At 42.9% G+C, this 14,502-nt stretch overlaps 1 protein-coding gene across 4 annotated transcripts in view; it reads right to left on the reverse strand.

Moving 5' to 3' along the window:
* dapk1 (death-associated protein kinase 1) overlaps positions 1–14,502 on the reverse strand; it is a 73,214-nt gene that overhangs the window by 29,890 nt on the left and 28,822 nt on the right. For all 4 annotated transcript variants that reach the window (XM_068721126.1, XM_068721127.1, XM_068721128.1 and 1 more), the window contains exons 4-8: positions 10,777–10,915; positions 7,034–7,163; positions 5,648–5,696; positions 5,530–5,556; positions 1,811–1,963 (exon numbers count right to left, since the gene is read on the reverse strand). In XM_068721126.1, coding sequence (XP_068577227.1) covers positions 1,811–1,963; positions 5,530–5,556; positions 5,648–5,696; positions 7,034–7,163; positions 10,777–10,915 — 498 coding nt within the window. The remainder of the gene's footprint in view (positions 1–1,810; positions 1,964–5,529; positions 5,557–5,647; positions 5,697–7,033; positions 7,164–10,776; positions 10,916–14,502) is intronic.

Consider the following 14,502-nt stretch of genomic DNA (forward strand, 5'->3'; position numbering starts at 1 on the left):
GGTCATTTTTCAAGCAAAAAATTAAATTCGGAAATGAGAGGATTTTCTGATTTTCTCCGTTTACAGCATTGGACTTTGGACTGGTGGTCGGACAAAACAAGACATGTGAATACAGCTTCTTACGGCCCTACTGAAGCCTCACTAGTATAAAATTAGTATAAACTTGACAATATCTCTGCCGGATCAAACAAACAAATACGATTTACACAAATTAAAATACTATCAGATGCTTCGTTCTTATTAAATGAATGCAATATTCAATTGTTTTGATCCCAACTCATCTTCATTCTAAATAGTGTGATGTATTGACCTTTGTTGACCTAAAACATTTCATTTCCTTTTAGAAACTCTTCATACTTCTCTTAAACAACAAAGTCAAATGAGGTACTGACACATCCTACAATTCACGAACAATTAATTTGTCTACCACTTCCCATAAGATACGTAGATCTTAACCGATAGCATACTTAAGTTGGAGAAGATGTTCCCAACGATAACACGTCGTGAACAAAAGCAGAGCTGGTCCCTCTCAGTGTAACTGGGCTGTGGTTGAGAGTAGAGACGCTTCCTTCTCCCACTGTCACCTCCCTTATTACAGCTGCTGTAAACTAACAACTAAAAGACATTGTTTTGAAAGTTTCACTTTGTTCATCGTTAGCCAATATAACCATCAGGGAAACTGGTGCGGCCCAGTAACACACACACACACACACACACACACACACACACACACACACACACACACACACACACACACACACACACACACACACACACACACACACACACACACACACACACCACTTCCTCCTGTCGACGTCTGTTCAATTCCACATCCCTGTTTCTAACCGAGGCTCATGAGTCACAGTAAAACAACAACAACAACACAAACCGATCAGGCTGTGTGAGGAAATGTCCCAATAATCAGAGTGAACAGGGATTGTGCTGCTTGCAGTCCAGCGCCCTGGTGAACATCATCATTGAGTGTCTTCTTCAAGCGAACCTTCATCAATCTTCCTGCCAGCCGAGTGGATCCACGTCTGCTCTACGACGTGGATCCACGTCTGCTCTACGACGTGGATCCACGTCTGCTCTACGACGTGGATCCACGTCTGCTCTACGACGTGGATCCACGTCTGCTCTACGACGTGGATCCACGTCTGCTCTACGACGTAGATCAATCACAAGCCGTTCCGGTTTGATGCACTCGGTTCGTGGGATTTTTTCTAAAAGCCTCATACTAGTTTGTAAAGTCAGTCTCCTCTTTCGCCCACTGTCTTGTTTAAAGCAACCCGGGCCTCGTCTCGCTTTATCCCGTTTAAATGAAATTATCTCCACACCTATAATTATTCACCCCCCCCCTCGCTCTCGCTCCATTGTTATGAAGAAACAGAGGGAAGAAAAAGAATTTTGGAGGCTTTCATTGTCTTCAAGTGTTGCTGCAGCCATTCAGCTGTGACAAGGGAGACGTTCACAGGTACCACATCTAGTGACAAGACAGTTGTGTTTGGAACATCTGCAGTGAATCCTAGATTCAATTTTCATGTCAGCTTTTCAGAATAAAATAAATCAAGTAAGAGCAAATATTTAGAAAATTATTATAGAATTAATTTAGAGATAGAGATGAGATAGAACATTGAATATATAATGCTGCATATTTGTTTTATTCTAAAGAGCTGCTGTAATTCTCATTTGAAGTCCCTAGTTGACACTCCAGATGTATTCAGAAAGATGAACTTCAGATAGTGATTTTTACAAAGTATATGGAATATATATATATATATATGGACTTGTTGTCTCAAATACATACTTGGGGTCTTTGACAAGGAGCCTCGCTATGAAGTCTTTGGCCAAAACGCTGGTGCTGCTGAAGAACTCCTCGTCGAAGGCGTAGTCGACGGCGGACACGTTGGCCAGAGTCTCCTGCTTGTTGTCTCCCAGGAAGGGAGACGCACCGCTCAGACTGCACAGACGGGACAAAGACGGATAACAAGGTTAGAGGTTTAGTGGACACACCGACGCTGACAAAGAAGACAATACAGTCAAATAAATGTTGACTGAGGTCATTTGAATGCGATGCATTTCTTTTTGACTGCATGCTTTAATCAACTCAACAACTTCACAAACTCCAAACTGAAGCAGCGGTTCTTGTAATCAAAGAGAATACTTTTGGATTTCCATTCAAACAATACAAGTCTCTCGCTGCTGATTAGCTCCGGCCCTCGAAACCGAAACTTGAGACCTTACTACCCGTTGATGTGATTACGGAGCCGCGTAGCAGCGAATGGTGACTCATTAATCAAGCCTTGCTATCAAACTGAAGTATTTGTTGTGTTATTCAAACACCAGCGCAGGAAAGCCAGCTGGGACGGCCCCTCAGATACAATAAGAGTTTGAGTGGAGAGACTTTTATGGGATAATGTGAACACTGGCACGAGACAAAAGCATGTTTTAATGGGCAAACCAAGACACACTACAACACACACACACACACACACACACACACACACACACACACACACACACACACACACACACACACACACACACACACACACACACACACACACACACACACACACACACACACACAGGGCTGAGCGATCAAGCAAGTAGATGAGGTCTCAGGCAGTTAAACCAAACCCCCGGCCTTCCCTCCTCCACCGAAACCTCTCTTAACTCATCAGCACCAGCTGCTAATTACCACGCCGGCTGGGACAGACGTGGATGTGGCTCGGGGTCAAGCTCAAGTTGAGCCGGAGATGTATGAATGAATTCATCGACTGTATAAATCGAGCAGCAACAAACAAAGCAATTAAAAGGCAATTCTTCAGTGCGCCAGGCGGTAAAATCAGCAGGAAAAGAGTGTTTAGTCAGGATTCTGTGGTAACATTTAATCCCCCAAAATGTTTCCCAAATGAGAGTCAAAGACTTGTGCACATGCTTAAATACAGCAAGTCTCAACACCCTCAAACCCAAATTACACAGGGATGCACCGATCCGATACCTGGGCTTTGACTGGGATCATTCTTTTATGTGGAAAGCAACATCAGCCTGGACTTAAACATCGCTTTCTGAACTTTATAAAACAAAATGTAACGAATACATATATAGATATAAGTTTACAGAATTATTAGAACGACACATCGTACACAGGCACTTTAAAATGAACAGGAATTCCAACTCAAGTGTGAACCTTTTTTATGCAAGCCTAGTTGTTTAAAACAGGAATTAAAATTTCAGTATATAATATATATATATATATATATATATATATATATACATAAAGAATTGAACTGAATACTCCGGCTCCATTAACACCGATAACCGATCCATCAGCCCGATATCAGATATCGCATTCTTACAAATTAGAGCTCCAGCAGAGCAGAAAGCCGTCCGATTCACCACATTCACCGAAATGATTTCAGGGGGCATTACCTCAGACAACTGAAGTAGTAGTAGTAGTATAATTTACGACTACTTTGAGTTCCCTAATGGAGCTTTTTGTGCCGCTGTCATTACCTTGTAGCAGTCAAATCAGTCATGCAAAATACTCCCATTAAGAGTTTGGAAACGCTCCCAAAAAAAAAAAAATCACCCCGAATGGTTTATTGAGTTATCCCCAGCTCCCTCCATGTTGTTTTTAACAGGAGATGAGCAGGACTGTAAGTGCACCTCGCTGTTGCTCGGCTGTGATAATAAGCAGCGAACAATCTATTTTCTACCTTGCCAAGCAGAGCTGTGACAAATGTGTGGGTGGACAGCATGAACAAAGATGGTGTGTGTGTGTGTGTGTGTGTGTGCGTGCACGTGTACAGTATGTATGAGTGCATTTGTGTTCATGCAACCAAGAGACAAAATGGTACATCATTTATAATACACATTACTCTTTCAAAATATAATGCGGTAATGTAATGTTTGCGGCTACTTATGTAATAAAGAGAGAACACTTTACCTTTACTTGCTCTTTATTTACCTCGCTGTATTTTGTGTGGGCAAATTGCACCCGACGTGCAGCACTGTGCACACACTCTTTTGTGTTTTGAGCTTTGTGTAGGTGTCTATCTGAAGGATAAAAGGTGTGTGGGAGCTCAGGAAACCTTGTAGCCGGGTATAAAGAGAGGAGGACACTACAGCGCCGTCGACAGCCAACAGCAGTTGATCCGCGGGTCGCAGAGGGCTCGAAGCGTCTCTCTCTCGCTGGTGGATTAAACTGTGCTGACACGTCTGCTTCAAGAACACGCGCTAGTTCAATGAAAGCCATCGGCTGTAGAGGAGCAAGTTGTTTTAAAGATCAATCGGTTAACTGAAGTACGAGTAATGTAGCCATGCAGGTGAAACCTTTTAGGATAAGGATAAGGATAAACATGACTTCTTATGATAGACGGGGAGTGAATCTAACCAGGGCTTCTTTTCTGAGGTCACATCCTCTTCATTAACTGCATAACAGATTAGAGAAGAATGAACAGATTGTGGACAAAGTCCAGACTTAGTTAGCGACAGTAGATTAGCCTCGAGCAGGCTATAAAAAAAAAAACAAATACTACAAAACTGTGTTGAGGTATAAAATCTGAGTGAAAATGAGTTTCAGTGGAAATTGGTGAAATTAACAGGAAATACAATAAAAACAAAACAAAACCTTATGAATCTCATATCTTGAGCCAACAAGCCCTTTCTAAAAGTAAAAGTAGCAATACTACAGTGTAGAAGTACACTGTTACTTGAGCAAAAGTACATCTGAAGTAATATACTCGATGTACCAAATTTACAAAATCATTGTGCGGAATGGCACATTTCAGAATCATATATATTATATCACTGGATTATAATTATTGATGCATTAATGAGTCAGTTTAATGTTGCAGCTGGCAAAGTAACCAGAAGTATAAAGTTGAATAAAATCCAAATACTCCACTGAAGTACAAGTATCTCAAAATTGTACTAAAGCACAGTACTTGAGAATATGTACTTATTTCATTTCCACCACTGACTGCAGGCGGAAAAAAAAAACACTATTATTGTTCAACACAACTATACAGCAGATTTCCTTAAAATGGATAAGTTAACTACAAAAGAAAACCGTTGATGAATTCAACATGAAAAAAGTTACACATCACAGTTTAATGTAACTATGGTCAGATATTAGATATCTAATAAGAAGCCAATGTCAGCCTGATTAGCAAAACAAATAAAATAAAAAGGAAAACAGTCGACACAGCTGCTGGAACAATATCGCACTCGAGTGCTCTCGAAATGCAGCTTTAATATGCTGGCCGGTCCTCGCTGCAGGCTGTTACATTATTGATCACACACTGTGGCCGCCGAGTGAGCAACCCGGCCCGTTCGACAACAGAGAGGTCAAAGAGCCAGCGGCCTCTTGCACATTCTGACTGTTTGATGTGAGACGACGCCCCCGGGGCTTGTAAGAAAACGTGACGGCGTCTGTCGTGAAAGCCCGGCTGAGACGCACCGATTCATACGCGTCTCACATTTCACACAATCATCCATCATCACCGGTGAGATACTTACAGGATGTAGGTTATCACGCCGACACTCCTGAGGAGAGAGAAAGAGACATCAGCAGTGCACCATATAAAACGCGACACATTTACTTAACAGCAGATGTTCTCGGTTTTTGTTTACTCACCACATGTCTGCCTCCAGGCCCAGAGGTTCATAGTTGACTACTTCTGGAGCTGTGAGGCAAAAACACACAAAACAGAAGATTATTACTATTCAGGTCAGCACACAAACAACTCGCATAGACCACACACTAACTTTACCTCTTCCCTTACTAATTCATTTACTTATTTTCTTCTTGCAACGCCTTCTTAATGAGTTTTGTTTCAGATTTCTTTTGTTTCTTCAGGAGGAGTTGTTTTATGAGCCTTTGTGTATTTTATACTTTGTTAATCACACCTGCTAAAACTGTGATTATTTCTATTCTTTTTTTCTCTCGTCACGTCCTCAGATGTGTGAATGCCGCAATTAAAGACGACTCAGTGCAATCACTTCTAATTCAATTTAAACAGTTTGGATATGAAACGGGAATTGTACAAGAGAGAGGGTGCAGCCCTGTTATCTGCACCTCGCTATGAGTTAATATTAATAGACTCTGTCACTTCAATTATAAAAACCATGCATCAGTGTTGGTGAGTGTTGAACTACAGTTCCCATAATTTTGGGGCTTTGGGGATGTAAACAGGTATCATGTTTTCAATGTTGTTGGTTTTTGCCTAGATTTGTTTACATTTGGGCAAATTGGCACTATTAAAATGATGCCAAATTATCTATGAGCAGTTCCTGTGTTTGATGTACCCGTGGATGTACCGACAACCATCACTGGATTACTTTGACCCTGAAGAAAACTTAAAACGGGATAATTTTTAGGCAAGTTCTGGAGTTATCTTTATCAATTATTCTTAAGGATTTATGGACATTTATAAACAATGGACATTGGCAATAATGACATCATGCCATGAATTCTTATTTCGGCTTTCTTCCACTTGATCTTAATTTAGACCATTTGACCGCTTCCCTCCTGCTGAACTTGGGACCGGGCTCTGGTTTTGGCCTGAGCGATGTCGCTGGCATCGGGCTGGAGGAGGATGGGAGCGTTGGCGGCCGCCCCGGGGGAAAAAAAAAGGGGTCGGTGAGAGGAGATGGGACCGAGCCACTAACGTGTCCATTAGTGTGTGTGTTTGTGTTGGCAAGAAGGAGCAGTACTGATAATCTCCAGTCTATCAGGTCTTTCTCACTCAAGTCCCTATGGCACACTTGGCTTCTGCTCTCACTATACACAACCCCCGGGATTAAAGCCAGGAGAACAGAAAACAGGGTGGTGCAGCGAGTGTGTGTTTGTGTTTGTGTAGTGCAGAAAGTGCTAACTCATCGGAGCAGAATCTGTTTCAAACTATAAAATAAGACAGGATCGTAATTCTTCAGGGGCGCACGCACACGCACGCGCACACGCACACACACACACACACACACACACACACACACACACACACACACACAAAGAAGTACTGACCTACAAATTCTGGAGTTCCAAAAATGTTTTTAAAATCGTTGCCAAAGTCTATCTTGTGGGCCAGGCCGAAGTCAATGAGCTTGATGCGCGGGTGAGGCACTGAGCGGTTCAGCAGCATGATGTTCTCCGGCTGGAAAGGAAGGAAAAGAGAGACGGTTCAAAAAGGTGGGGAGACAGGGAGGACAGTCAGAGGTAGAGACAGGTGGCGAGACATTTGTATAAAAGACAAATCTCTTTACTGACGCTTTTTGTTTGAACAGTTGGCATGAAGCCAACTGTGCATCAAGACCAGTTACAATGCTCACAGAGGAATCAAAAAGGACAAGTGTTGAAATGCGTTCCCCCTAAAGTATCAAGGTAAGACACAAACTAAGTGTTAACAAGAGAACGAGCAGCAGAGGTAGACACAAAACCAGGAACAGGCTGGCAGGAAGGAGGCGCGTCGGCCATGGAAATCTCATGCAAAGCACGAGTAAAAAGCTCTCGAGGAAGTGACGGAAAGAGGAAGGACGGCAAAGATGTGCTGAAAGCAAAGCCGGACATTCCTGAGGACATAAGGCGTCTTTTTGGACGAAGCCATCTTCCCTCCAAACCTCGTCCTTTCAGCTCGACTGTGAGGATTTAGTTTGGGAACAAGAACAGATTGAATGTGGGCCGCAGTGGAAACAGGAGGCGCCGAGAAAATACAGACTGCAGCCGAGCTCGTTGGTTTTAGTCTCTGTAAACATTGATATGCTTATGATAAAGCTTTAATCAAGGAGAATGACTATGAGAATAATGAATGATAAACGGTTTAAGGTCTAAATAGTGGAGCAATGGAACTAAGTATATATACTCAAGTACTGTGCTTAAGTACAAATCTAAAGAGTGCTAGTAAACCACAAAGAGCACAGTAGAAGAATCAAAGTTGGGTCTTTTCAAGTGTTTTCCATTAACAGAACAGCTGACCCGAAACCATTTTGGTCCTTCAGTTCCGCTACAAATTCCAGATAAGATGAGTCAGACATCGTTACTCGGCCCTGCCCAACATATCAAGCTCTTGAGTATAATAAGTTCATCGATTATCAATATCGATCGTCTCTGTAGAATTTATTTGACTCAAGATAATCATTTTGTGAAGAATGCCTTGTTCACATTTTAAACGGTGGCAGTTTAAAGGGGCCCTAGATGTCTCCTACTGCTGTCATGGTACGCTTATGGCTGCATAATATCCATATAAAAAGGCCACACAAATAGCTTTCTATAAACTATAACTATAACTATACTATAACTGACAACACATAAGAGAAAAAAGGACAAGAAGTTGGGTTAACATAGCAATTAAAGACACAGTTTGAAGCGGAATACTTCAGATATTCACTCAACCAAGCAGATGGCGTGTTACTCTGAGCCCCTGCTGGACGGTGAACAACAGAGGCTGGTGTGTGAAGCGGAGGCTGCAGTGGTTGGAAGAAAGCTCTGGCATTGATCTCAAGTGGCCGGCTGAGCACAGAGGTCGTTATTCTCTGTAAACCCGGAGGCCGAATGTCCTGAACTCTGTTAGATGATTTGTGAAGATTGTTCCGTGAGCGGAGGAGTCCGTCCGTCCGTCCGTCCGTCCGTCCGTCCGTCCGTCCGTCCGTCCGTCCGTCCGTCCGTCTGTTCTGAAGGCGCCATACGTGAAGCCGTAAGTGGACAACCGATCAATGATATTGATCGAGATCCAAGTCAAGAAACTACCGCAACAATATAGTGTTGACACCATACTGGAACTTCTAACTTAAAGATACGATGCCTTCAAAATTAGTGATATTCAACACCATGTTGGATTACACACAAAATGAACACAACACTGAGGTAATACAATTTTAGATTTGTTCTAAGAAATAAATAGCTGTGTGTGTGTGTCAACACTTCAGTATCGATATGCGATATGGATTTTGATGCTTTTTAGAAAGTGTGATACCTTTTTTACAGTAAAATAATCTAGATTATTATTATAGATTAAACTACCCAGCAGTTCATAAAGTATTTCATTTGAGGTCCACCTTTAACAGCTGCAACATGACAGTGATAAACACATTAATGCATCAACCATTAAAATAAAAAACAATATGTTTTATTCTAAAAGGGGTTTTCTTTCACACAATTTTCAGATGCAGTTTCTCTCTCTCCCCCTCCCCCTCCCCCTCTCCCTCTCCCTCTCCCTCCCTCCCCTTTAAGAAAGTGCGTCTGGGCCATGGCCATAGAGTTTACCGGTTTAGTTTATTTTTGGAGTCACGCTAAAGTAATGTTCTGCAATGTGTGGTTTGTCAAATCAAATTAGAAAGAACCTTCAATCACGATGAAGAGAAATGAATTTCATGTTATAAATCATACAGGTTACCTTCCTCCTCTTTTAGAAAAATACAAAAAGATTGATTTGTTTTTTTCCCCACCTGGACTTTTCTCTTGAACTCTGAACTCTTCCCGCTGTGAGTCACTCAGTGCTGAACGTCAAACCCACACACACACACACACACACACACACACACACACACACACACACACACACACACACACACACACACACACACAGAGCTATGACCTTTATTCTTTTTCCCTCAGGAGTTTTAAACTACACTCACTCTCTAATAAAACGCAGAGAAACTTTAAACACACCAAAACAGATTAGTCATGGTAATTTGCCTCAGATGCATTGGCTCCAAAAACATAGAAACTGAGAGAAACTGATATAAAAGGAGAGGTCACAGAAGAGGCCAGCTGATGAAAAAAAATAATAAAAAGAATCACAAATTTTACATAGTGCTGCAAATCCACTTCTCGCAGTGAGCTGGCATTTTGGAAAATAGATGTGAAGTCCTCCCGGGGAGGGGGCCGAACACAAGGCAACACTTTACTGTGACCTCTGATAACAGGAAAACAAAAGACAATATCCAACTGTGTCGTCTCAACCTAACATGACCTTTAACAAGCCGCTGTCCACAGTGTTTTCATGGAAATCTCACACTCATCAGAGGAGCGGATCTCTTCTTCTCTAAAATTGCCCAGTTGTGTTTTGGTTCTCATTTGGAGGACTAATCACTTGAAAAGTCTGATTTGCATTTGTTGAACTGTCTGAAACAAAAGATCTATGAAGGACAAACACATGAGTATATTGTCTGTTGCTGCGTCCCAACTCAGTACTAAACACTAGTATTCATAACGTATTATATATTACTATTCATTATTCTACGAACAGAAAGTTAGGCAGCAGATATAAATCAAACTACGACTTTGGGGATGCCATCGTCAATCCAGCTTTACAAAGAAAAAGACAAATGATTTTTAAAAGGTTTTTGATTTCTTGACTAGAACAGAATAACTGTTCATGTTATAAGTAACACTTGCATTTTGGAAGAAGAGCGTCGCCAACATTACATTTAAAACGACTTTCCAGCACATGCTGAACAGGGCTGCAACTAAATATATTATTTAAAATATAATATATTAAAAATAGGTGTAATTTAATATCCGGCTTACTAATCGACTACTTTTTTTTCATCTCTAATACTTAGTTTCGTCATTTTTACAATGTCCAACATACTCAAAACCTGCTTAGCAGTAACATGTAGTGTACAATGAAGACACAGCTTTGGGCTATAGTTTGTTATTAGCGTCTACAACACCAGCTGACGAAATAAACAATATCTCAAAAACGTTGCGTACTCGTGCTTGAAATACACTTGACTGACGGATGATGATGTCTTTAGTTTCTGTCGTACCTTGAGGTCAAAGTGGGCGATTTGTTTTGCGTGCAGGTAGAAGACTCCGTCCAGGATCTGCTTGAGGAACTGAGTGGCTTCCTCCTCGCTCAGCGACTCCTTCTCTGCCAGGAAGTCGAAGAGCTCGCCGCCGGCCACGCTGGACAGGGGGGGGGGAGAGAGAGAGAGAGAGAGAGAGAGAGAGAGAGAGAGAGAGAGAGAGAGAGAGAGAGAGAGAGAGAGAGAGAGAGAGAGAGAGAGAGAATTAAAATGTGAGATCTCTCAGATCAGAGCCACCTACAAATCCCTGCTTATCAGAGCTGAGCTGATGTAATCTAATCATCCTGGTGCATTAGATCCCGACCAATTTACATATAGCGATTACATTTTAACCACCGCTGTTCTCAATAAACTTCTTTCATTAAAAACAACTAAGAGGAGACTATGGGGAAAAAGGAATACACCCCATTGTTTGAGTCAAGTTTGTTTTATCGGCATACATTATCTTAATAAAAAGAAAATTAAAGGCCTGATAATCTGGGGACAAATGGTAAAAATAATTGAGTATGTCAAATATTTTGGTTTTATCGGATAAAATCATCACAAAGATTACGGCACAAAAACAGTAAAATATTGGAACTAAATATTGTTTTGATCCACAACATCTGACCCAGATCTGGCTTGTTTTTGGGCAAAAGAGATTCAACATTATATGATAGAAAAGTTTTTGGTGTCTATCCCATCAGAATTAAATTGTATCATTTCTTAGTAAATAACAGTACCAGCACTTGCCAATCACTACCAACACGTGTCCCTACATTTTATCTATCAAAACGTAGCTCATTTAACGAAAAGTATAACGGGATTCAGCACTTAAAGGTAGAAGAGTAGAGACGAGGGAATGGAGAGAGCAGAGGGTTTATCACGGTCACAGCATGAGAACGTGAGCGAAAGCCTGCAGCGACAGAAGTGTGACGGAGACAGCTGAGGAGAGAGGAAGGATGAAGGACGGAGCTGAGGAGAGAGGAATGGAGAAGGAGAGAGCTGAGGAGAGAGGAAGGGAGAAGGAGGGAGCTGAGGAGAGAGGAAGGATGGAGCTGAGGGGAGAGGAAGGGAGTAGGATGGAGCTGAGGAGAGAGGAAGGGAGAAGGAGGGAGCTGAGGAGAGAGGAAAGATGAAGGATGGAGCTGAGGAGAGAGGAAGGATGAAGGAGAGAGCTGAGGAGAGAGGAAGGGAGAAGGAGGGAGCTGAGGAGAGAGGAAGGATGAAGGATGGAGCTGAGGAGAGAGGAAGGGAGAAGGAGGGAGCTGAGGAGAGAGGAAGGGAGAAGGAGGGAGCTGAGGAGAGAGGAAGGATGAAGGATGGAGCTGAGGAGAGAGGAAGGGTGATGGAGGGAGCTGAGGAGAGAGGAATGGTGAAGGATGGAGCTGAGGAGAGAGGAAGGATGGAGCTGAGGGGAGAGGAAGGGAGTAGGATGGAGCTGAGGAGAGAGGAAGGGAGTAGGATGGAGCTGAGGAGAGAGGAATGGAGAAGGATGGAGCTGAGGAGAGAGGAATGGAGAAGGAGAGAGCTGAGGAGAGAGGAAGGGAGAAGGAGAGAGCTGAGGAGAGAGGAAGGGAGAAGGAGAGAGCTGAGGAGAGGGGAAGGGAGAAGGAGGGAGCTGAGTAGAGAGGAAGGGTGAAAGAGGGAGCTGAGGAGAGAGGAAGGGTGAAGGATGGAGCTGAGGAGAGAGGAATGGAGAAGGAGGGAGCTGAGGAAGGGAGAAGGAGGGAGCTGAGGAGAGAGGACGGACGGAGCTGAGGAGAGAGGAAGGGTGAAGGAGGGAGCTGACGAGAGAGGAAGGATGAAGGATGGAGCTGAGGAGAGAGGAAGGGTGAAGGATGGAGCTGAGGAAAGAGGAAGGGTGAAGGATGGAGCTGAGGAAAGAGGAAGGATGGAGCTGAGGAGAGAGGAAGGGTGACGGATGGAGCTGAGGAGAGAGGAAGGGTGAAGGAGGGAGCTGAGGAGAGAGGAAGGGTTAAGGATGGAGCTGAGGAGAGAGGAAGGGTGAAGGATGGAGCTGAGGAGATAACTGTAATTACAGCGACGCTTACTCAGCCGTTGAGCGTCCACTCAGCCGTACAAACGTGTTCGTCTTACATTATATGTGAGGAATGTAAATGAAATGGAAAATTACTATTCAGTAGCCAAATTCTCCGTCTTACAATTTACATCTATTTAAACACTACTATCATTTTACTGTCTTGTAACATCTGGAAAGTAATTTATTTAGAAAAAAAAATGTAATGACATGCTGTGGAAAAAACTAACACAGATGAAAGCCTCCTCAAATGTATCTGCAGGAATATAAACCTGCAGAGAGACACACAAACACTACTTCAAAAGGAGGAAACACCAGAGCAGCTGCTCAGCTGGGATCTCCTCCTCCTCCTCCTCCTCCTCCTCCTCCTCCTCCTCAAACACCCATTCTATACGTCAGATGTGTATTTCCTCATCTGCTTCAGTGGTGGACAGGGTGTTAACGCACATTCACAGACAGGACAGAAGGTCTCTGCCTCAACATGCCTCCTCTGCCACTTTATATTCGGGTTGCTCAACGTTTACCGTCAAAGGACAGCCGCTGACACGGTTGTATTTACCCAGGGTGCAGCGGGAGGAGGAGAGGATGTGGAGGACAAAAGGGACACAACACGGAGCTAAATATTTTTAGCATCCAACATGCAACTTGTTGTTCAACCTGCTGGCATTATTATAGCACCCTACCAGCTTTGAATGCTAATTGTGAGTAGAATCAGGAACAGTGTTCTGGTATTGTATGCTGATTTAACTGAAATGGGATCATTACCCAAAACAAAACATGAACATAAACCCTGATTTTAAGTCGCAAGGTTGGCTAGCTTTGGTCCTGAGGTTACATTTTGAGTTGTGATTATTGGATCAGAGAAAATCAGCATGTCTGACACCTTCTGGTCGGTTGGTCGATATGCTCTCCAAAGCTTATCGCTGGTGTCACTTTCATCAGCCCTCAGTGTCTCTGTCCTCAGTCTTGACAGCTGTGTTACTATAATGCATAAAGTTGGCGAGTTCGCGAGGCGGGTCGGGTTCAGGCGGAATCCATGAGCTGAATCACCATGACCAGACTGGTCAGGAAAATAAACTGCCAGGTCTCCACAGACAGCAGAACAGCAGCAATGTGTGAGATTATAGATCAATTAAACCATCAGCTGCTTTATCTTTGATCACGAACCTCACAGAACCATGTCTTTATTTAAAATGAACTTGGCACAATTAAACAATGCAGCATGGAAGTGAGCGATATCATGAGTGAGAGCAAAGCCTGAATGTGTGAGGTACAGTGTGTGTGTGTGTGTGTGTGTGTGTGTGTGTTGTGGAGGTGTTCGATGAAGCCAGCTGGAACAGAGGGAGAGTTTATGGACCCGTCGTTTACCGGCTGTAAGGTCCAGACAGATCAGGTGAGACATCACCGATGAGCCTCACACATAAGATGTGAAGGTCCAGCAACCAAAAAAAAACCCCCAGCAGTAATAACATTCCCCAGCTGTTGCGAGCTTCATTGATCAACCAGCCACACGCTGCTTCTATAATCTTTACAACCTCTTGTGATTTACGAGGACTTCAACTCAGGACAAATGTGACATAAAAACTTTGACAAACGGTCATAAATAATCAAATAAAGTACAGAATAGAGTAGTGAAATGAAATTGTTCTTCTTCCAGCTAACCTTTC

This window comes from Cebidichthys violaceus, unplaced genomic scaffold (genome assembly GCF_023349555.1).
Source record: "Cebidichthys violaceus isolate CVI_PGR_0920_01 unplaced genomic scaffold, fCebVio1.0.p SCAF_26, whole genome shotgun sequence".
Taxonomy (NCBI): Eukaryota; Metazoa; Chordata; class Actinopteri; order Perciformes; family Stichaeidae; genus Cebidichthys; species Cebidichthys violaceus.